This window comes from Hyla sarda, chromosome 1, assembly GCF_029499605.1.
Source record: "Hyla sarda isolate aHylSar1 chromosome 1, aHylSar1.hap1, whole genome shotgun sequence".
Taxonomy (NCBI): domain Eukaryota; kingdom Metazoa; phylum Chordata; class Amphibia; order Anura; family Hylidae; genus Hyla; species Hyla sarda.
In genome coordinates this window covers 607,707,052-607,730,705 of record NC_079189.1, presented here as the reverse complement: position 1 = coordinate 607,730,705, position 23,654 = coordinate 607,707,052, and the positions used below count along the sequence as shown (strand labels likewise).

Here is a 23,654-nt window from a genome sequence, read left to right as displayed (position 1 = left end):
ATAGGTTAGATGAGGACAGTGGCTTATCTATAAGTAATAGCAGAATTTTGTATCAAGCTCGTAAACTAATTGCACAGCACGGGTTGAGAGCCACCCCTCCTACTATATCGGAGCTGATGACAAAATTAAATCAAGACTGGAGAAGGGTGTATATTGCAAACGAAAAGCTATGCCTAAATTTGAACTAATTTGGGGCCCATGGATTCATACCCCAGGTTTACCATCCACGTACTTGCGGAGGAATCCCATGGAGGTGCTGATGAGGGGGTATCTGAGAGGTCTGAACACTAATACATTCTGATGTCTTGAACGCACTTTTTATGTTTCTGGTGTCTTGTTGTTTCATGTCTGTGTCGATGTGCTATGTTGTTTCATAGGTGAGCTCTTTTATGTGCGTTATTTACACAATCAGTAATTGTCCGTATTGCCCCTGTACTTTTCATTATTCTGTTCTGGAGTATAGTACTTGTTTTCTAATGTGGTTAGTTTTCTGTTGGAACTATATTCCTTTTACGTGGGCTGAGATCAGGTGCAGTACTGCCTTACTTTCCGTTATATTGTCTCGGATCCTTGTGAGGGAAAGACACGGGGATTGGAAGTGGGGGGAGGGAGGATGTTTTTTTGTGGGTGGGGGGTTTGGGGACTTTTGTATTTGTATGTTGTTTGTTTTATGCAAAAATGTTCAATAAAAATTTCTGATTAAAAAGAAAAACCTGTAAGTTATTGCAGTAAAACCTTGGCAGGTCTCCAGATAACATAGAAAAGGAGAAGGGCCTGCACCACTGCGGATAACAGAACAACCGATAAGAGGGGATTTACCGGGGGAACCTAAAGGTATCCTCTGCATTTTGAGATGTAAAACACAGTATAAAGATCTAAAACATAGTATTCTGCAAATTAAACTATTGGTCTATGCAGACTTTCAGTCCAGATAATGCAGAAGAGATAACCACAATGCCTTCTTATAAAAGTGTTTTTCAGACAGCTATGCCTATCAATTGCTAAAGCATATAATCTGTGTTTTTGTCTCCTGTACCGATGTACAACAAAACCTACTTACAAATTACATTGTTTCCACCCTTCCCATATTATGTGCTCCTTAACTTATGGTCAAATCCTTAGACTTCGTAGTAACAAATCAGACTACTTCCGTCTTTCCTGGATTCCTTTCTTGTGACTTTATGAATACACCCTGTTCCAAATTATTCTGCAAATTATATTTTTCTCATTTACTTAAATAACTGATGTAAATAAGAGTAAGCATAATTCTCATGTTATCAACTATTAAGAGTACAATTCAAATTTTATTGAACAAACCTCCAAATGATGACAGTATTTTTTTCTACTTACAATGCACTGTTTCAAATTGTTACGCACAGTAAGTTTCAAAACACTTTATAGGTTGTAAAGAACTAAAATTGTCATTTGTTGTGTTTGCAGCATATTTACTGAAATCAAAAGTTATTTCAAACAAACAACATTTTAACTTTTTAAACATTTTAACAGGTCACATTACATTTTAACATAGGACCCCTTATTTGATAGCAGCTTCACAAGTCTTGCATCCATTCAACTTGTGAGTTTCTGGATAGTTTGTGCTTGAATTTGTTTTCAAGATGTCAGAATAGCCTCCCAGAGCTGCTGTTTGGATGTAAACTGCCTCCCACCCTCAGATCTTATGCTTCAGGATGTTCCAAAGGTTCTCAATAGGATTGAGGTCAGGGGAGGATGGAGGCCACACCATGACTTTCTCTCCTTTTATCTCCATAGCAGCCATTGATGCAGAGGTATTCTTTGCAGCATGAAATGGTGCATTGTCATGAATGAAGATGATTTTATTACAGAAAGCATAGTTCTTCCTTCAGTACCAGGGAAAAAAATGGTCAGTCAGAAACTCTGCATACTTTGCAGAGGTCATCTTTAGCCCTTTGAGGACCCTAAAGGGGCCGACCAGCTCTCTTCCCCTGATTCCGGCCCAAAACATGACTTGGAACAGGGAGGCCATCTACCAACCATCCACTACTCCATCCATCTGGACCATCCAGGGTTGCACAGCACTCATCAGTGAACAGGACTGTTTAAAAATTAGTCTTCCTGTATTTTTCTGCCCACAGCATTTTCTTCTTTTCAGCATTGGTTAGTGGTGGCCGAATAGAAGGTTAATGCACAGTTTTAAGACCCTGGAGGCCCTTGATGTCCGTGGGACTCCAGAGGCACCAGCAGCTCAAATATGTGTTTTGCTCCTATGCAATGGTATTTTAGCAGCTGCTCTCTTGAACCGATGCATGGATCTGGCAGAAATCTTCCTCAATTTGACTTTATCTGCACGAATCCGTCTTTGCTCTGAATTAGCCACAAAATCTCATAATAGTGCGATGATCACTCTTAAGTTTTCGTGAAATATCTAATGTTTTCATACCTCGTCCAAGGCATTGAACTATTTCACTCTTTTCGGCAGCAGAGAAATCCTTTTTCTTCCCCATATTGCTTGAAAACGGTGTCTGCTTAATAATGTGGAACACCCACCTTTAGTAGTTTTTCCTTAAATTGGGCTCACCTGGCAATCTAATTATCACAGGTGTCAGATATTATTTTCAGTGATCAAAAGAGCCCTGAGACACAATGCCATCCATGAGTTACACTGAAAAATAAAATATTTAATCTTTGTGACACTTAAATATCATTTGCATAATCATTTGGAACAGGGTGTAGACTCGGGCAAAGGAGCCAGGATGAACTGACCATATCTAATGCATTTACTAGGACAATGACACAAGTAGCTGATTGCGTGGGGTCCAACCGCTGGAACCCCCCGCAATCTCTGGGACAGGACCCCGGCTCTCTAAGTGAGGGGGGCGTGTCATCGAACGGTAGATAGCATGCATTCCATTCACTTCTATGGGAGCACTGATGATGCCTGAGTGCTGAACTGAGGTCGTTTTGGCACTTCCATAAGAATGAATGGAGCAGTTGCCGCCTGCAGCTTAAGCTTCTCACTGAGCGCCGGGTCCCATTCCGGAGATCGCAGGGGCCCTGATGTGCTAGCTTCAGGTGACTGTGGTTGTCATGCCCCCCCATTAATGTCAATAGGAGGGGGTGTGACAGCTGTGGTCGATCATAATTCGTACAAAGTTAGCTCAGTGCATGTGGATTACAGATCTATTATTCCCTATCCTTTGGATAGCGCATAAGATGTCTAGGGGCAAAGTACCCTTTTAAAGGAGTATTTCAGGATAGAACATTTTTATAAATCCTTAGGATAGGAATCTCCCGCCGGACACTCGGGCTCTCTGGACGAAAATAGCTATGTCAACCCCTGCACAAAGCTGTAGCCGACATGCCCCCTCCATGCAGCTCTATGGGAGAACCGGATATATCCAAGAACATCGCTCTGGCTCCCCCTAGGGTGCATGTCGGCCACAGCTTTGTGCAGTAGTCGACACACCACATTCAGGAGGAGAGACGGGGAGCTATACAGGAGATCGCAAGGGTCCATGATCTGACACTAATTTTGTAAATATTCATGGGTATCTAGAAGCAGTCGCATACCTACCGTTTGGTGAACCCAGCTCCCGCCAGGAGCACACATCCGTAAGGAGCGCAGGCCGCAAAACAGGTCAGGCCGCCCCACTGCTACATAAATAATAAGTGCGGCAAGGGGGGGGGCAGTGAGGAGTCCAAAGATGAGGGGGGATGTGCATATGTATGATGTACAGTTTATGCGTATGATAGACGTGTGTATGATAGTTTTATATGCATGTATGATGTGTATATTATATGTATGTATATTGCACTGATATACTGTATAGTATTGCACTATTATTCAATACTGTACTATGTAGATCTCAACAGTTAAAAATAGTTGGCACAGAATCTGCACTTGAGATAATAAAACTTCACAGTCAGTTCAGTTAAAAATATATTACCATAAACTATATAAAAAAACAAGAATAAAAACTATGTACATAGATATAAGATATTGACCGCCATCTTTATAGCCGTATTTCAAAGTGCCTGTTCACACCAGACCATGATGCACACTCTTATTTGGGCAGTACTCTGATTTCACCATCTGCATAAATATCTCTGTCATATATATTCTTGTGCTCAATGTCCATATAGAGACAGACTACTGATGCTCCCTCTTTTTTTTACTTAGGTGTATATAAACTCAAGGTTAATATTGTTAGTTTTGTTATACATACTCTGGAGTATATATATATAACAAAACTAACAATATTACCCTTGAGTTTATATACAACTAGTCATGGCTGTAAATGTTGGCACCCCTAACATTTTTCTAGAAAATGAAGTATTTCTCACAGAAAAGGATGGCAGTAACACATGTTTTGCTATACACATGTTTATTCCCCTTGTGTGTATTGGAACTAAACAGAAAAAGGGAGGAAAAAAGCAAATTGGACAAAACCAAACTCCAAAAATGGGCTGGACAAAATTATTGTCACCCTTATCTTAATATTTGGTTGCACACCCTTTGGAAAAAAATAACTGAAATCAGTTTCCTATAACCATCAATAATCTCCTTACACCTCTCAGCTGGAATGTTGGACCACTCTTCCTTTACAAACTGCTCCAGGTCTCTCTTATTGGAAGGCGCCTTTTCCCAACAGCAATTTTAAGATCCCTCCACAGGTGATCAATGGGATTTAGATCTGGACTCATTGCTGCCACTTTAGAACTCTCCAGCACTTTGTTGCCATCCATTTCTGGTTGCTTTTTGACGTATGTTTGGGGTCATTGTCCTGCTGGAAGACCCAAGATCTTGGACGCAAACTCAGCTTTCTGACACTGGGCTGTACAGTGTCACCCAAAATCCGTTGGTAATCCTCAGATTTCATGATGTCTTGTACACATTCAAGGCCCCCAGTGCCAGAGGCAGCAAAACAACCCCAAAACATCATTGACTTCCACCATATTTCACTGTAGGTACTGTGTTCTTTTCTTTGTAGGTCTCATTCCGTTTTCGGTAAACAGTAGAATGATGTGCTTTACCCAAAAGCTCTATCTTGGTCTCATCTGTCCACAAGATGTTTTCCCAGAAGGATTTTGGCTTACCCAAGTTCATTTTGGCAAAATGTAGTCTTGCTTTTTTATGTTTCTGTGTCAGCAGTGGGGTCCTCCTGTGTCTCCTGCCATAGCATTTCATTTTATTTAAATGTCGATGGATAGTTTGCATTGACACTGAGGCTCCCTGAGCCTGCAGGACAGTCTGAATATCTTTGGAACTTGTTTGGGGCTGCTTATCCACCATCCGGACTATCCTGCGTTGACACCTTTCATCAATTTTTCTCTTCTGTCCACGCCCAGGGAGATTATATACAGTGCCATGGGTTGCAAGATTATTGATAATGTTGCGCACTGTGGACAAAGGGAAATCTAGATCTCTGGAGATGGACTTGTAACCTTGAGATTGTTGATATTTTTCCACAATTTTGGTTCTCAAGTCCTCAGACAGTTCTCTTCTCCTCTTTCCATTGCCCATGCTTAGTGTGGCGCACACACAGACACACAATGCAAAGACTAAGTGAACTTCTCTCCTTTTATCTGCTTTCAGGTGGGATTTTTATATTGCCCACACCTGTTACCTGCCCCAGGTGAGTTTAAAGGAGCATCACATGCTTGAAACAATCTTATTTATCCACAATATTGAAAGGGTGCCAATAATTTTGTCCAGCCCATTTTTGGAGTTTGGTGTGACAGTATAACCAATTAGCTTTTTTTCTGCCCTTTCTTGGTTTAGTTCCAATACACACAAAGGGAATAAACATGTGTATAGCAAAACAAGTGTTACTGCAATCCTTTCCTGTGAGAAATACTTCAGTTTCTAGAAAAATTTCAGGGGTGCCAACATTTACGGCCATGACTGTAAATTAAAAAAGAGGGAACATCAGTAGTCTCTATATGAACATTGAGCACAAGAAAATATATGAGAGATATTTGTGCAGATGGTGCAAGGGGTACTAGGTACAGCTGGCCCAGACTGGGACCAAAAATTTTAGATTGAGCAGACAATTTTTTATGTGAGGGTCCAACCGCTGGGACCCCCACTGATCACTTCAGTTTACGTGGCTCTCTAGCTGGTGGAAAACTACAACTCCCATCATGCCTGGAGAGCCACAGATTGGGGTACAGTTTCACTCATCATCCCTGCAGAATTCACAAGTGACTAGAGCAGAGATGGGGCAGTCGGGAGAATACACAATGATATCACGGCTGGTGACGTCTCCTCTGTAGTCTTCATCTTGTCCGGGCACCAGGACTTCTTCCAGCTATATCTTCCCACTGCAGAGTTTCACGCCCGGACATCATTGGCTCTCTATAAAGACAATAATCATTATAACCCTGCCAAATACTGTGCCCCCTGAAGATAACTCTGCGTCCCTGGAAATAATACTACCACACACCATTCCCCTGAAATAAACTCTGCCACCCCTGTACTGTTCTCCTCCAGACCCTCAGTTGTCATCCCCTCTTTCCCCCAGACCCACCTGTCCACTTCCAGACCCCTATTTCCTTCCCACTTCCAGACACATATATCACCCAAGAACCCTTTGACCAGCTTCTACAGGCCCCTCTGCCCCCCCCCTTAGACCTCTCCTCTCCTAAATTTCTATGGCCCCCAGACTACTCTGTTCCACCCAACCCCTATGTCCACCAAGACCCCTCCATATCTGTATATCTTCCCCCTCCACCCAGACCCCTCTGCCCCCTCCAGACCCCTTTGCCCCCCCCACCCAGAACCTTCTGCCCTCTCTAAATCCCTATGTCCCCATTCCAAAGGCCTTTGCCCCCTCCATATCCCTATGTCCCCCCTCCAAAACACCTCTTCCCACTCAATATACCTATGCCCCCCTCTACCACCTTCAGATACCTATGCCCCCCCTCTACCCCCTTCAGATCCTTATGCCCCCTCTATCCCCTTCAGATACCTATGCCCTCCTCTACCACCTTCAGATCCCTATGACCCCCCCTCTACCACCTTCAGATCCCTATGCCCCCCCTCTACCACCTTCAGATCCCTATGCCCCCCTCTACCACCTTCAGATCCCTATGCCCCCCTACCACCTTCAGATTCCTATGCCCCCCCTCTACCCCCTTCATATCCCTATGCCCCCCCTCTACCCCCTTCAGATCCCTATGCCCCCCCTCTACCCCCTTCAGATCCCTATGTCCCCCACCCCCATTACACAAGCAGCGAGGTGGGCTGCAGATTACAAGTAACAGAGTTGTTCTTCCGTTCTTGAGGAAGACGTGCCTACGCTGTACTTAAACTGGCTACCGCCGGCTGCAGCTCTGTTGGCGCCAACCACCGGAGTGTATCCAGAGAACATGGAACTAAATCTAGCATTTTTTAAACATTTCAAACCTCCTGATGAGTCCAGTTTATTTTTTTCTGTGTGGTGAAAACTCGGCCCTGTTAATATTTTGTGAATATTTTTCTTTCATGATAAATGATTCATTTATTAAGTCTCGCCTTAGTTTGGCAGAACGACTAAGAGACCTGGGTTATAGTCCTAAATTTACTTACCTGTTTACTTTACCTGTTTGGCTTTATTATAGATTTTATAGATAACCCGATCACCCGCTCGTGACTGTAACATATCTGATGACAAGCGGCTTCTGTCCCCATCACAGTATAAATCTCTGTAGGGGTCTGGATTGATCGGAGTCCCCGTCACTGCAGGGACACCTGACGAGAGGTTTCTTAGATCGGACATAGCTGAGCTGATCGATCAGGTCCTGAGAGTCATGAATTCCTTTATCTGATCCTGAAGGGTCGTCCTTTTCTCTGCTGGAAGAAATGAGCTGAACCAGAAAGATTCCACAAAAGTCTTTATCGTAGAGCAGATGCCCCTGATCATGTGACTGCTTGACTCCTCCCCTCATCCATGTGACTGATCACATGACTCTGACATCATCGCAGGTCCTGTAAGTACACGGATCCTGTACGGCTCTGAGGGTGGAGGTATATATATGTGTGTGTGTATATATATATATATATCTATATATGTATATATATTTATTCATTTGTATTTCCTCATAGATTGTAAGCTCTTGTGATCAGGGTCCTCACTCCTCTTGTCTATTTCCTCATAGATTGTAAGCTCTTGTGATCAGGGTCCTCACTCCTCTTGTCTCCTCCTCATAGATTGTAAGCTCTTGTGATCAGGATCCTCACTCCTCTTGTCTCCTCCTCCTCATAGATTGTAAGCTCTTGTGATCAGGATCCTCACTCCTCTTGTCTCCTCCTCATAGATTGTAAGCTCTTGTGATCAGGATCCTCACTCCTCTTGTCTCCTCCTCATAGATTGTAAGCTCTTGTGATCAGGATCCTCACTCCTCTTGTCTCCTCCTCATAGATTGTAAGCTCTTGTGATCAGGATCCTCACTCCTCTTGTCTCCTCCTCCTCATAGATTGTAAGCTCTTGTGATCAGGATCCTCACTCCTCTTGTCTCCTCCTCCTCATAGATTGTAAGCTCTTGTGATCAGGATCCTCACTCCTCTTGTCTCCTCCTCATAGATTGTAAGCTCTTGTGATCAGGATCCTCACTCCTCTTGTCTCCTCCTCCTCATAGATTGTAAGCTCTTGTGATCAGGATCCTCACTCCTCTTGTCTCCTCCTCCTCATAGATTGTAAGCTCTTGTGATCAGGATCCTCACTCCTCTTGTCTCCTCCTCCTCATACATTGTAAGCTCTTGTGATCAGGATCCTCACTCCTCTTGTCTCCTCCTCATAGATTGTAAGCTCTTGTGATCAGGATCCTCACTCCTCTTGTCTCCTCCTCATAGATTGTAAGCTCTTGTGATCAGGATCCTCACTCCTCTTGTCTCCTCCTCCTCATAGATTGTAAGCTCTTGTGATCAGGATCCTCACTCCTCTTGTCTCCTCCTCCTCATAGATTGTAAGCTCTTGTGATCAGGATCCTCACTCCTCCTCCTCATAGATTGTAAGCTCTTGTGATCAGGGTCCTCACTCCTCTTGTCTCCTCCTCCTCATAGATTGTAAGCTCTTGTGATCAGGATCCTCACTCCTCTTGTCTCCTCCTCCTCATAGATTGTAAGCTCTTGTGATCAGGATCCTCACTCCTCCTCCTCATAGATTGTAAGCTCTTGTGATCAGGGTCCTCACTCCTCTTGTCTCCTCCTCCTCATAGATTGTAAGCTCTTGTGATCAGAGTCCTCACACACATACATCACTACTGTTGCCACATAGGAACGTTTGTTGTTGTTTCTATTAGCAGCCGCCATTTCTCATCATCTCCTCTTCTTCCCTTCAGGTTTCTCCAATCCAGGATCGTCTGCTGATACCTTCTATATAAGAGAATTCTCCTGGATGACCCATCAACCATGGAGAGAGACAGGAACAAGATGGCCGACAGGATCATAAACCTCACCCTACAGATACTCTTCCGGCTTACTGGAGAGGTGAGGGATTCTGGGAGTGATGTCACATGACCTCATTCTTATCTATGTAATTACAGATGGATATGACTGGAGAGGTGAGGGATTCTGGGAGTGATGTCACATGACCTCATTCTTATCTATGTAATAACAGATGGATATGACTGGAGAGGTGAGGGATTCTGGGAGTGATGTCACATGACTTCATTCTTATCTATGTAATAACAGATGGATATGACTGGAGAGGTGAGGGATTCTGGGAGTGATGTCACATGACTTCATTCTTATCTATGTAATAACAGAAGGATATGACTGGAGAGGTGAGGGATTCTGGGAGTGATGTCACATGACCTCATTCTTATCTATGTAATAACAGATGGACATGACTGGAGAGGTGAGGGATTCTGGGAGTGATGTCACATGACCTCATTCTTATCTATGTAATAACAGATGGATATGACTGGAGAGGTGAGGGATTCTGGGAATGTATGTAGTGATATTAATGTGTCTCTCCATACACAGGATTACACAGTAGTGAAGAAGTCCTCTAGTGGGCGCTGTCGGGCCCCTGTGTGTGAAGGATGGGGAAGAACCCGGAGCCCATTCCCGGGGCCCCCACCTCACTCCCTGATACATGAGGAAATGGATGAACAGAAGATCCTAGAACTGATCAACAAGATGATGGAGCTGCTGACTGGAGAGGTGACCCTGCTGGGACATTATACAGTAATGGAGGGGTCTGGTGATGACTGGAGAGGTGACACTGCTGGGAATGCTGGGACATTATACAGTAATGGAGGGGTCTGGTGATGACTGGAGAGGTGACACTGCTGGGAATGCTGGGACATTATACATTAATGGAGGGGTCTGGTGATGACTGGAGGTGACACTGCTGGGAATGCTGGGACATTATACAGTAATGGAGGGGTCTGGTGATGACTAGAGAGGTGAAACTGCTGGGAATGCTGGGACATTATACAGTAATGGAGGGGTCTGGTGATGACTGGAGAGGTGACACTGCTGGGAATGCTGGGACATTATACAGTAATGGAGGGGTCTGGTGATGACTGGAGAGGTGACACTGCTGGGAATGTTGGGACATTATACAGTAATGGAGGGGTCGGGTGATGACTGGAGAGGTGACACTGCTGGGACATTATACAGTAATGGAGGGGTCTGGTGATGACTGGAGAGGTGACACTGCTGGGACATTATACAGTAATGGAGGGGTCTGGTGATGACTGGAGAGGTGACACTGCCGGGAATGCTGGGACATTATACAGTAATGGAGGGGTCTGGTGGTGACTGGAGAGGTGACACTGCTGGGACATTATACAGTAATGGAGGGGTCTGGTGGTGACTGGAGAGGTGACCCTGCTGGGAATGCTGGGACATTATACAGTAATGGAGGGGTCTGGTGATGACTGGAGAGGTGACACTGCTGGGACATTATACAGTAATGGAGGGGTCTGGTGATGACTGGAGAGGTGACACTGCTGGGAATGCTGGGACATTATACAGTAATGGAGGGGTCTGGTGGTGACTGGAGAGGTGACACTGCTGGGAATGCTGGGACATAATACAGTAATGAAGGGGTCTGGTGATGACTGGAGAGGTGACACTGCTGGGACATTATACAGTAATAGAGGGGTCTGGTGATGACTGGAGAAGTGACACTGCTGGGACATTATACAGTAATGGAGGGGTCTGGTGATGACTGGAGAGGTGACACTGCTGGGAATGCTGGGACATTATACAGTAATGGAGGGGTCTGGTGATGACTGGAGAGGTGACACTGCTGGGACATTATACAGTAATGGAGGGGTCTGGTGATGACTGGAGAAGTGACACTGCTGGGACATTATACAGTAGTGGAGGGGTCTGGTGATGACTGGAGAGGTGACACTGCTGGGAATGCTGGGACATTATACAGTAATGGAGGGGTCTGGTGATGACTGGAGAGGTGACACTGCTGGGAATACTGGGACATTATACAGTAATGGAGGGGTCTGGTTATGACTGGAGAGGTGACACTGCTGGGACATTATACAGTAATGGAGGGGTCTGGTGATGACTGGAGAGGTGACACTGCTGGGAATGCTGGGACATTATACAGTAATGGAGGGGTCTGGTGATGACTGGAGAGGTGACACTGCTGGGAATGCTGGGACATTATACAGTAATGGAGGGGTCTGGTGATGACTGGAGAGGTGACACTGCTGGGACATTATACAGTAATGGAGGGGTCTGGTGATGACTGGAGAGGTGACACTGCTGGGACATTATACAGTAATGGAGGGGTCTGGTGATGACTGGAGAGGTGACACTGCTGGGACATTACACAGTAATGGAGGGGTCTGGTGATGACTGGAGAGGTGACACTGCTTGGAATGCTGGAACATTATACAGTAATGGAGAGGTCTGGTGATGACTGGAGAGGTGACACTGCTGGGAATACTGGGACATTATACAGTAATGGAGGGGTCTGGTTATGACTGGAGAGGTGACACTGCTGGGACATTATATAGTAATGGAGGGGTCTGGTGATGACTGGAGAGGTGACACTGCTGGGACATTATACAGTAATGGAGGGGTCTGGTGATGACTGGAGAGGTGACACTGCTGGGAATGCTGGGACATTATACAGTAATGAAGGGGTCTGGTGATGACTGGAGAGGTTACACTGCTGGGAATGCTGGGACATTATACAGTAATGGAGGGGTCTGGTGATGACTGGAGAGGTGACACTGCTGGGACATTATACAGTAATGAAGGGGTCTGGTGATGACTGGAGAGGTTACACTGCTGGGAATGCTGGGACATTATACAGTAATGGAGGGGTCTGGTGATGACTGGAGAGGTGACACTGCTGGGAATGCTGGGACATTATACAGTAATGGAGGGGTCTGGTGATGACTGGAGAGGTGACACTGCTGGGACATTATACAGTAATGGAGGGGTCTGGTGATGACTGGAGAGGTGACACTGCTGGGACATTATACAGTAATGGAGGGGTCTGGTGATGACTGGAGAGGTGACACTGCTGGGACATTATACAGTAATGGAGGGGTCTGGTGATGACTGGAGAGGTGACACTGCTGGGAATGCTGGGACATTATACAGTAATGGAGGGGTCTGGTGATGACTGGAGAGGTGACACTGCTGGGAATGCTGGGACATTATACAGTAATGGAGGGGTCTGGTGATGACTGGAGAGGTGACACTGCTGGGACATTATACAGTAATGGAGGGGTCTGGTGATGACTGGAGAGGTGACACTGCTGGGACATTACACAGTAATGGAGGGGTCTGGTGATGACTGGAGAGGTGACACTGCTGGGAATACTGGGACATTATACAGTAATGGAGGGGTCTGGTTATGACTGGAGAGGTGACACTGCTGGGACATTATATAGTAATGGAGGGGTCTGGTGATGACTGGAGAGGTGACACTGCTGGGACATTATACAGTAATGGAGGGGTCTGGTGATGACTGGAGAGGTGACACTGCTGGGAATGCTGGGACATTATACAGTAATGGAGGGGTCTGGTGATGACTGGAGAGGTGACACTGCTGGGACATTATACAGTAATGGAGGGGTCTGGTGATGACTGGAGAGGTGACACTGCTGGGAATGCTGGGACATTATACAGTAATGGAGGGGTCTGGTGATGACTGGAGAGGTGACACTGCTGGGAATGCTGGGACATTATACAGTAATGAAGGGGTCTGGTGATGACTGGAGAGGTTACACTGCTGGGAATGCTGGGACATTATACAGTAATGGAGGGGTCTGGTGATGACTGGAGAGGTGACACTGCTGGGAATGCTGGGACATTATACAGTAATGGAGGGGTCTGGTGATGACTGGAGAGGTGACACTGCTGGGACATTATACAGTAATGGAGGGGTCTGGTGATGACTGGAGAGGTGACACTGCTGGGACATTATACAGTAATGGAGGGGTCTGGTGATGACTGGAGAGGTGACACTGCTGGGACATTATACAGTAATGGAGGGGTCTGGTGATGACTGGAGAGGTGACACTGCTGGGAATGCTGGGACATTATACAGTAATGGAGGGGTCTGGTGATGACTGGAGAGGTGACACTGCTGGGAATGCTGGGACATTATACAGTAATGGAGGGGTCTGGTGATGACTGGAGAGGTGACACTGCTGGGACATTATACAGTAATGGAGGGGTCTGGTGATGACTGGAGAGGTGACACTGCTGGGACATTATACAGTAATGGAGGGGTCTGGTGATGACTGGAGAGGTGACACTGCTGGGACATTACACAGTAATGGAGGAGTCTGGTGATGACTGGAGAGGTGACACTGCTTGGAATGCTGGAACATTATACAGTAATGGAGAGGTCTGGTGATGACTGGAGAGGTGACACTGCTGGGAATACTGGGACATTATACAGTAATGGAGGGGTCTGGTTATGACTGGAGAGGTGACACTGCTGGGACATTATATAGTAATGGAGGGGTCTGGTGATGACTGGAGAGGTGACACTGCTGGGACATTATACAGTAATGGAGGGGTCTGGTGATGACTGGAGAGGTGACACTGCTGGGAATGCTGGGACATTATACAGTAATGAAGGGGTCTGGTGATGACTGGAGAGGTTACACTGCTGGGAATGCTGGGACATTATACAGTAATGGAGGGGTCTGGTGATGACTGGAGAGGTGACACTGCTGGGAATGCTGGGACATTATACAGTAATGGAGGGGTCTGGTGATGACTGGAGAGGTGACACTGCTGGGACATTATACAGTAATGAAGGGGTCTGGTGATGACTGGAGAGGTTACACTGCTGGGAATGCTGGGACATTATACAGTAATGGAGGGGTCTGGTGATGACTGGAGAGGTGACACTGCTGGGAATGCTGGGACATTATACAGTAATGGAGGGGTCTGGTGATGACTGGAGAGGTGACACTGCTGGGACATTATACAGTAATGGAGGGGTCTGGTGATGACTGGAGAGGTGACACTGCTGGGACATTATACAGTAATGGAGGGGTCTGGTGATGACTGGAGAGGTGACACTGCTGGGACATTATACAGTAATGGAGGGGTCTGGTGATGACTGGAGAGGTGACACTGCTGGGAATGCTGGGACATTATACAGTAATGGAGGGGTCTGGTGATGACTGGAGAGGTGACACTGCTGGGAATGCTGGGACATTATACAGTAATGGAGGGGTCTGGTGATGACTGGAGAGGTGACACTGCTGGGACATTATACAGTAATGGAGGGGTCTGGTGATGACTGGAGAGGTGACACTGCTGGGACATTACACAGTAATGGAGGGGTCTGGTGATGACTGGAGAGGTGACACTGCTGGGAATACTGGGACATTATACAGTAATGGAGGGGTCTGGTTATGACTGGTGAGGTGACACTGCTGGGACATTATATAGTAATGGAGGGGTCTGGTGATGACTGGAGAGGTGACACTGCTGGGACATTATACAGTAATGGAGGGGTCTGGTGATGACTGGAGAGGTGACACTGCTGGGAATGCTGGGACATTATACAGTAATGGAGGGGTCTGGTGATGACTGGAGAGGTGACACTGCTGGGACATTATACAGTAATGGAGGGGTCTGGTGATGACTGGAGAGGTGACACTGCTGGGAATGCTGGGACATTATACAGTAATGGAGGGGTCTGGTGATGACTGGAGAGGTGACACTGCTGGGAATGCTGGGACATTATACAGTAATGAAGGGGTCTGGTGATGACTGGAGAGGTTACACTGCTGGGAATGCTGGGACATTATACAGTAATGGAGGGGTCTGGTGATGACTGGAGAGGTGACACTGCTGGGAATGCTGGGACATTATACAGTAATGGAGGGGTCTGGTGATGACTGGAGAGGTGACACTGCTGGGACATTATACAGTAATGGAGGGGTCTGGTGATGACTGGAGAGGTGACACTGCTGGGACATTATACAGTAATGGAGGGGTCTGGTGATGACTGGAGAGGTGACACTGCTGGGACATTATACAGTAATGGAGGGGTCTGGTGATGACTGGAGAGGTGACACTGCTGGGAATGCTGGGACATTATACAGTAATGGAGGGGTCTGGTGATGACTGGAGAGGTGACACTGCTGGGAATGCTGGGACATTATACAGTAATGGAGGGGTCTGGTGATGACTGGAGAGGTGACACTGCTGGGACATTATACAGTAATGGAGGGGTCTGGTGATGACTGGAGAGGTGACACTGCTGGGACATTACACAGTAATGGAGGGGTCTGGTGATGACTGGAGAGGTGACACTGCTGGGAATACTGGGACATTATACAGTAATGGAGGGGTCTGGTTATGACTGGAGAGGTGACACTGCTGGGACATTATATAGTAATGGAGGGGTCTGGTGATGACTGGAGAGGTGACACTGCTGGGACATTATACAGTAATGGAGGGGTCTGGTGATGACTGGAGAGGTGACACTGCTGGGAATGCTGGGACATTATACAGTAATGAAGGTGTCTGGTGATGACTGGAGAGGTTACACTGCTGGGAATGCTGGGACATTATACAGTAATGGAGGGGTCTGGTGATGACTGGAGAGGTGACACTGCTGGGAATGCTGGGACATTATACAGTAACACCACTGGAGGGGTCGGGGTGATGACTGTATCATTGTGTGTCAGGTTCCTATAAGGTGTCAGGACGTGGCGGTCTATTTCTCCATGGAGGAGTGGGAGTATGTAGAAGGACACAAGGATCAGTACAAGGATCAGGTCATGATGGAGGATCAGCAGCCCCTCACATCAGCAGGTAATAGACATGACTATATTCACACGTCCTCTCATTATTTGTATGTAAAGAATGAATTCAGTCTCTGTATGTGTTTCCTACAGTCAGATCCAGTAAGAGAAAAGCACCAGAGAGGTGTCCCCATTCTCTTGAGAAGCAGTATAAGGAAGACATTCCTACAGGGAAAGATCTGATCTATATTAATGCTACAGACATGAAGGAAGAAGAAGAGACAGATATGAGTGGTGATGAGCAGTATAAGGAAGACATTCCTACGGAGAAAGATCTGATCTATATTAATGCTACAGACATAAAGGAAGAAGAAGAGACAGATGTGAGCAGTGATGAGCAGTATAAGGAGGACATTTCTACAGGGAAAGCTGTGATCTATATTAGTGCTACAGACATAAAGGAGGAAGAAGAGACAGATGTGAGCGGTGATGAGCAGTATAAGGAGCACATTCCTTCAGGGAAAGATCTGATCTATATTAATGCTACAGACATAAAGGAAGAAGAAGAGACAGATGTGAGCAGTGATGAGCAGTATATGAAGGAAATTCCTACAGGGAAAGATCTGATGTATATTGTTGCAACAGACATAGAGGAAGAAGAAGAGACAGATGTGAGCAGCGATGAGCAGTATAAGGAGGACTTTCCTTCAGGCAACCGCCCAGGTGAGTAGTAACCACTAGATGCAGAGAAGAGTCACAGACTATTCAGTCACCGGCTGCATTATTTGTGTGTAGACTTCTTAAAGCTCTGTGTCCTGCCTCTTTTCTGCTGTATATTCCGCAATTCAGCCAAACCTGGGAGATAACACATTTATAATATGGATGCAGAATATATAAAAAAAATATATATGTGCAGGAGCATAAGGATTATGGTGGAAAGTAGTGTGAATGTAACCTGGGGTTACATGGGATCCTAGTACTATATAAAGGCAGTATGAGGGTCTACTAATATATGGGGCAATATTGAGGTTTAATACTTTATGGGGGCATAATACTATATGGGGGCTTTATGGAACCCTAACTACTATGTGAGGGCACATAAGGGGCTTAAAGGGGTACTCCCGTGGAAGCCTTCTTTTTTTAGGTCAACTGGTGCCAGAAAGTTAAATAGATTTGTAAATCACTTCTAGGTGATGGAAAATATAGATTTTATGAAAGACAGGAGGCTTCGCATTATAGTGCATTTCTTTCTTTACTGCAGGGCATATGGCAGCAACATTAAAACGTTTTTTCAATAGTTAACAAGAAAAACTTTGAGGTATACAGGCATAAAGGTGTTATAATCAAAGGTAAGCACAACCTAACATGCTGTATCTTAGTAGTAACCAATGAACATACAGCCCAGGTAATATAAGCTCTAGACTGACAAAACTATCCCTCTTTCTTTGATGGACCAAAAAATAAAGAACACTTATATGAAGAAAAAATTTATAAAATAAAGTCCATAAACTGGAATAACTTGAAAGTTGAAATTCCTCTGTAAGGAAGCATCATGCAAAGAAGAAAGTTAATTCATCTGTGGATCTGAAGAAAAAACTTCCAGGTCCAAAAACAGGTCCATATGTCCTGGCGATTAGTAGGCTGAAATAAAATAAAAATTGTTAATGGGTGGGATAAGGGAGGGATAATCCTCGCCTCCTGTCTTTCATAAAATCTATATTTTCCGTCACCTAGGATAGGAAAATCTCCAATTTTATGACAAGACAGGAGGGCTTTGCATTATAGTGAATGTTCAAAGCTTAAAATATATATATCATAATATCTTATACATAAATAACAAAATAATTACAAATATAGAATATTCTATAATAGAGACATGGTGTTCAGGTCTGAAATAGAAAGATTTAAAAGTGGATTCAGATGACCAGTTGGCTGCTTTAAGGAGATCCAATAATGATCCCCCAGATTGGGTGAGTTTAGTGGAAACTGTGCTTCTGGTGGAATGTGCTCCAAATTTCGATATGTCAATATTAGCCATGAACATGACTGTTCTAATCCATCTGGCTAAGGTAGTAGAAGAAACAGGTAAATGTGGTTTACAGTAAGAAATAAGAAGTTGAGAATGAGAAGGATGGCGGATAGATTTTGTTTTGTCCTCATAGGCGAGTAAACAGCGGACAACACAGAGTTTGTCATTGTGAGGGAAGGACGGATAAAATACCTGATGGATATTGGTTTTGGTTCGTCTATGGACCGAAAAGGATACCCCCTGAGGAGAGAATTGTCTATGGGAAATATCCAGAGCTTTGACATCCGAAATTCTTTTAATTGAAATGAGACAAAGTAAAGTGGTAAGTTTAAAAGATAAGAGTTTTAAGGGTAATGAATCATTATCCTCCCAACTCTGAAAAAGATCAAGAAGAAGATTAACATCCCAAGTAGATTGATACTTAGGAGTCGGAGGTCGTCTAAAACGAATTCCTTTAAGTAATTTACAAACCAAAGGGTGTTTATCGATGGATATGGAATTAACGGGAGTATGATAAAAGGAAATTGCTGAACGATAAAGATTTATAGTACGGTATGCTTTACCCGCATCAAAAGCATCCGAAAGATAATTTAGTATGTGAGGGATAGGTGCAGATAAGGGATCCAAATCCCAAAGTTTCAAGGCTGATCTGTAAGCGATCCTGGTACCTGGGGCCCAGGCGTCACAAAGAATCTCTCTAGTTGTTTGAGAAAATTCTGTCTCCGCGGGAGTTGTCCCGAAATTAACCATGCCACCAAAGGAAGTTGATGGGATAATACTAGAGGATTCCCTAATGGATCTAGTAGAAGATTCTGGAAAGTGGGAAGTACCCTCGGGAAATCGATCAGCATACTCAAAATCTGCGGGAACCATGGTTGAGAGGGCCATCATGGAGAGATCAGAACTACAGTTGCTTTCTGCATTGAAATCTGAACCAAAAGTCTGGGAATAAGATTGAATGGGGGAAAGGCATATAGTATTTCCTGTGGACAAATTTGAATGAAAGCGTCTGTCCCTGCTGATTCCAGATCCGGACGCCAACTGAAGAACCGTGGGAGTTGGCGATTGAGTCTGGATGCAAATAGGTCCAGATAAAATGGACCCCATATCTGCTGAATTTGTTGGAATACGTCTTGATCCAACATCCAAAAGCTGGAATCTTTCAGATACCATGAATTCCAGTCCGCTATGGTGTTGGAGAGGCCTGGAAGATATTCGGCCTTGAGGGTAATATCCCTGTCTAGGCAGAAGTGCCATAGAACTTTGGCTATATTGGACAGCGTAGAGGATTGTGTTCCTCCTAGGCGGTTGATATATTGAACCGCTGAAATATTGTCCATGCGTAGTAAGACACATTGATGAAAATTGTCCTTCGCGAAACTCTTCACAGCAAAGAAACCCGCTAAGAGTTCTTAACAGTTGATGTGGTATTAAGTCTCTAGGGATGACCATTTGCCTCCTGTGGAGAGAGACCCACAACAAGCTCCCCAACCAAGGAGACTCGCATCCGATTCCAAAATTAAGTCTGGAAGGGAATTGAAAATTGCTTTCCCGTTCCATTCTTGAAGCCACCATAAGAGCTCTTCCCTGGCTTCTGGAGAGAGAGAGGAACCTCATCCGAATATTCAAGACCTTCTCTTAGATGTTGGATTTTCAGCCGTTGAAGAGCCCGATAATGTAAAGGGGCTGGAAATATAGCTTGAATAGATGTGGAAAGGAGTCTTTCGATACGTGCTATGGAACGAAGAGAGATGAGATCCTTGTTGATAAGCGACCGAATCTCTTTGCGGATAGTCTTCAATTTCTTTGAGGGAAGACTCAACAAAGCTGATCGGGTATTGATCAGAAATCCCAAAAATTCCAGTTCCTGAGAAGGAATAAGACTTGTCGACATTGATCAAAAAACCTAGCTTGGTCAAAAGTGATAGAGTCCATTCCATATGGGAATAGGCTTGACTGATGGAGTCGGCCATAATAAGGATATCATCCAAATATATTATGAGACGAATCCCCCGAGCTCGTAATAGAGCTAGCACTGGCTTCATTAACTTGGTGAAGCACCAAGGGGCTGAATAGAGTCCGAAGGGAAGGCAAATGAATTCATTTCGTGTTGTTCCAAATAAATTGGAGTAAAGGTTGACAAGATGGATGAATTGGGACCATAAGATACGCGTCCTTTAGGTCGATTTTTATCAACCAGTCATTTTGAAGAAGGATATCCCTGAGAAGATGGATGCCTTCCATCTTGAAATGACCATAGCATACAAAATTGTTTAGTATTTTTAAGTTTATTACTGGACCATAACCTGAATCCTTCTTTTTTACTAAAAACAGGTTGCTGACAAAACCTGGGGAATTTAGTGGGAACGGGATAATGGCTTGTTTGGAGTAATGGTCTTTTATTTCTGATTGTATCAAAATTTTATCCTCTTTTGTGAAATGAATAGGATGAGGAATCTCTGTTTCTATAGGATTGGATATGAGTTCTATCTGGTAACCTCTCACAGTATTGAGGATCCATTGGTCGGAAGATCCCAGCCCAATGGTGGGAAAAAAGGAGTCTTCCGCCCACTGGAGGGTGGGAAGAAAAATGGGAGGAAGTCTTACCTTAGGGTCTGGAACGTGTGTATCCCCGTTGTCCTCTCGGTCTCCATGGACGTGCCCGGTAGGGGAAGAAGGGTTGTGGTTGGGGTTGAGGGGGTGGGATATGGAAGGAAGCTCTGTCTGTTTGGTAAGAGTTGCCTCGATATTGTGCTCTATATTGGGGATATCGGCCGGGAAAACGGCCCCTACTTCTCCCGGCCCTTCCAAAAAATTTTGAGGGAAAAACTTTTTTGAGGGATGATTGGGCCTTGTCTAGAGATGAAAAGAGGCCCACATATTTCGAAATTTCTTTCATAAATTGTTCTCCGAAGAGAGAACCTCCTGTAGGGGTAGGTGGCTGTGTAGCAGCTAAATGAGTCAGTTGAGGGTCTAATTTTAGTAAGATTGATCGTCTCCTCTCAGTACAGAAAGCCTCATTAATGTTACCAAAGAGGCATATAGCCCTCTGTATCCAACCCCTAAGGGTGTTAGTATCCACCATAGTGCCAGAATTATAAGCGTTTTCAGTAATTTCCATCATTTTTGCCAGGGGACCTAATAAATCTAAAAATTTGTCCTGACAGATTTCAAAATTTCGGTCCATACCTTTTTTTGGGGTTTTTACCCGATTTTTGAATATATCTTACTAGAATTGGGTCTAATTCAGGTGTTTGGGCAGCGTTTAAGGGTAATGTGGGTCTTGGACATTCTACCCTTAGTTTATTTCTGTCTTTACTGTCCAAACTTTTTCTTATCCAGTAAGATATAAATTTTTCTATTTCGGGACTAGGTGTCCACTCCCCAGATCTGGGATGTACTATTTGGGAGGGATCAAAAAAGGGGAGTCCTTGACCATCAAGAGGGGTCTTCAACATCCAATAATTCAGAGTAATAGTCTGCCATATCAATTTCATCGTCATATAAATCAGTATTATCACCCTCATTATTCTCATAGTGATCTGAGGGGTTAACAGTCTCTGAGACATGAGTGACCCGTGTATTAGAATTCTCCTCCTGGGTAGAGGAGGGGATTGCTCCGCATCATAATCATGGTTACTGGTGGAAGGCAAATCAATATTAGCATGTAAACCCCTATCATTAGTAACAATTTTTCTTTGCTTAATTAGCAAGGGGTTTGTCACGGGATAAATGTCTCTTTTTTGCAGAGCATTTTTTTAGCCTGCTGCGCCTGATGTTCTTTATGTGCAGACATCTGAGATATTGCCATAGCAAACTGTTTTACCAGAGATTCCTGCATAGCTGCCATAGCATTGTTAACAGCAGAATGCACGGACCTAGAAACAGAGTGGTCCACTAATAATTGAATTTGGTCATTAGACATTGTTTCAGGGTTGGACGAGTCCATATTAATTAAGAGGTCTTAATTCAGTCAGTGACCAAAAGAAAAAAAAATATATGGAATATATAGTATACACTAAATTTGATGAATACTATTAGAATGTGACAGGTGACACAGTCTATGTAATAATAATTAATGTAATAATGAATGTACAGTACTGAATATCTATATACTGTCCTGAAAAGGACAGTAAACTAGGGAAAGAGCGCTGATAGGAATGCGGTGGGCTGTGACCTATACCAGACGTGAGCGGCTGTGAGGAGAAGACGCTTCTGACAGGAGAGAGCCGGAGTGGTTTGAAGTGATCACCACTTCAGACCAAATCTCGTGAGACTACGCCGTGCCTGCGAGATTACACGCGCATGAAGGAAAGAGGCCACGCGTATGGGGGAAGAAGCTGCGCTTATAACAGGAAAATAGCCGACGCTAAAGGAGAATGTTGTAGGTACTTGGGACAATAGACAAATGGGTAGTAAATGGGAAAAAACAAAAAACAAATGCAGGATGGATAAAAGAAAAGATAAACTAGGAGAAATAAAATAGGATTAAGGTATGATGATAATGAATGTAAATGGACTACCACAATATATAGGTATAGAATAGTGAATGAATAGTTAGAAACTACAATAATAAGCTATACACTGAAATAAGTAAGGAATATAATGGATACTTATCTGAAGTGTAGCAGCAAAGAAAGAGGGATAGTTTTGTCAGTCTAGAGCTTATATTACCTGGGCTGTATGTTAATTGGTTACTACTAAGATACAGCATGTTAGGTTGTGCTTACCTTTGATTATAACACCTGTATGCCTGTATACCTCAAAGTTTTTCTTGTTAACTATTGAAAAAACGTTTTAATGTTGCTGCTATATGCCCTGCAGTAAAGAAAGAAATGCACTATAATGCGAAGCCTCCTGTCTTGTCATAAAATCTTAATCCTTCCAGTACTTTTTAGAAATCCAAAAAAGAAAATCATTTCCTCTGATGTCATGACCACAGTGCTCTCTGCTGACCTCTGCTGTCCAATTTAGGAACTGTCCAGAGCTGGAGAAAATCCCCATAGCAAACATATGCTGCTCTGGAAAGTTCCTAAAATGGACAGCAGAGGTCAGCAGAGAGCACTGTGGTCGTGACATCAGAGGGAATGCATTTCTTTTTTGGATTTCTCCAAAAAAAAGTTTTTTCCATGGGAGTACCCCTTTAACTACTTTATAGGGACAGTGAACGTTGCCAAACTTACTATATGGTGTCTCAGATTGGGCCTAACTGATACATGGTTGAAGAAGGCAGGTGACAAGAAGAAAGGTTTGCATGGCTGCAGGAATTTAGGCAGAACTGGCCCTTTTCCTAAGTGACAAAAGATAGCTGGAAGTTCATGGATGTTAGACCCCATAAAAGACATCTCTGTCTGGAATTCACCAGCCTGCCGCATGCATGTGTCCTGTTCACGAGGGGCCCCTCCGGTCCAGCAGGACAAAGGTTTGTTTTTAATACAAACGGGATGTTAATTCTCCC

The 23,654-nt window shown here is 44.4% G+C and overlaps 1 protein-coding gene across 1 annotated transcript in view; it reads left to right on the top strand.

Moving 5' to 3' along the window:
* The first annotated feature begins 7,967 nt into the window (after nt 1-7,967).
* The window catches only part of LOC130299212 (oocyte zinc finger protein XlCOF7.1-like), a 73,659-nt gene continuing 57,972 nt past the window's right edge, over nt 7,968-23,654 (top strand). Inside the window, exons 1-5 of the mRNA XM_056551410.1 lie at nt 7,968-7,987; nt 9,301-9,448; nt 9,947-10,126; nt 16,111-16,237; nt 16,321-16,890. Coding sequence (XP_056407385.1) covers nt 9,371-9,448; nt 9,947-10,126; nt 16,111-16,237; nt 16,321-16,890 — 955 coding nt within the window. The 5' untranslated portion in view covers nt 7,968-7,987; nt 9,301-9,370. The remainder of the gene's footprint in view (nt 7,988-9,300; nt 9,449-9,946; nt 10,127-16,110; nt 16,238-16,320; nt 16,891-23,654) is intronic.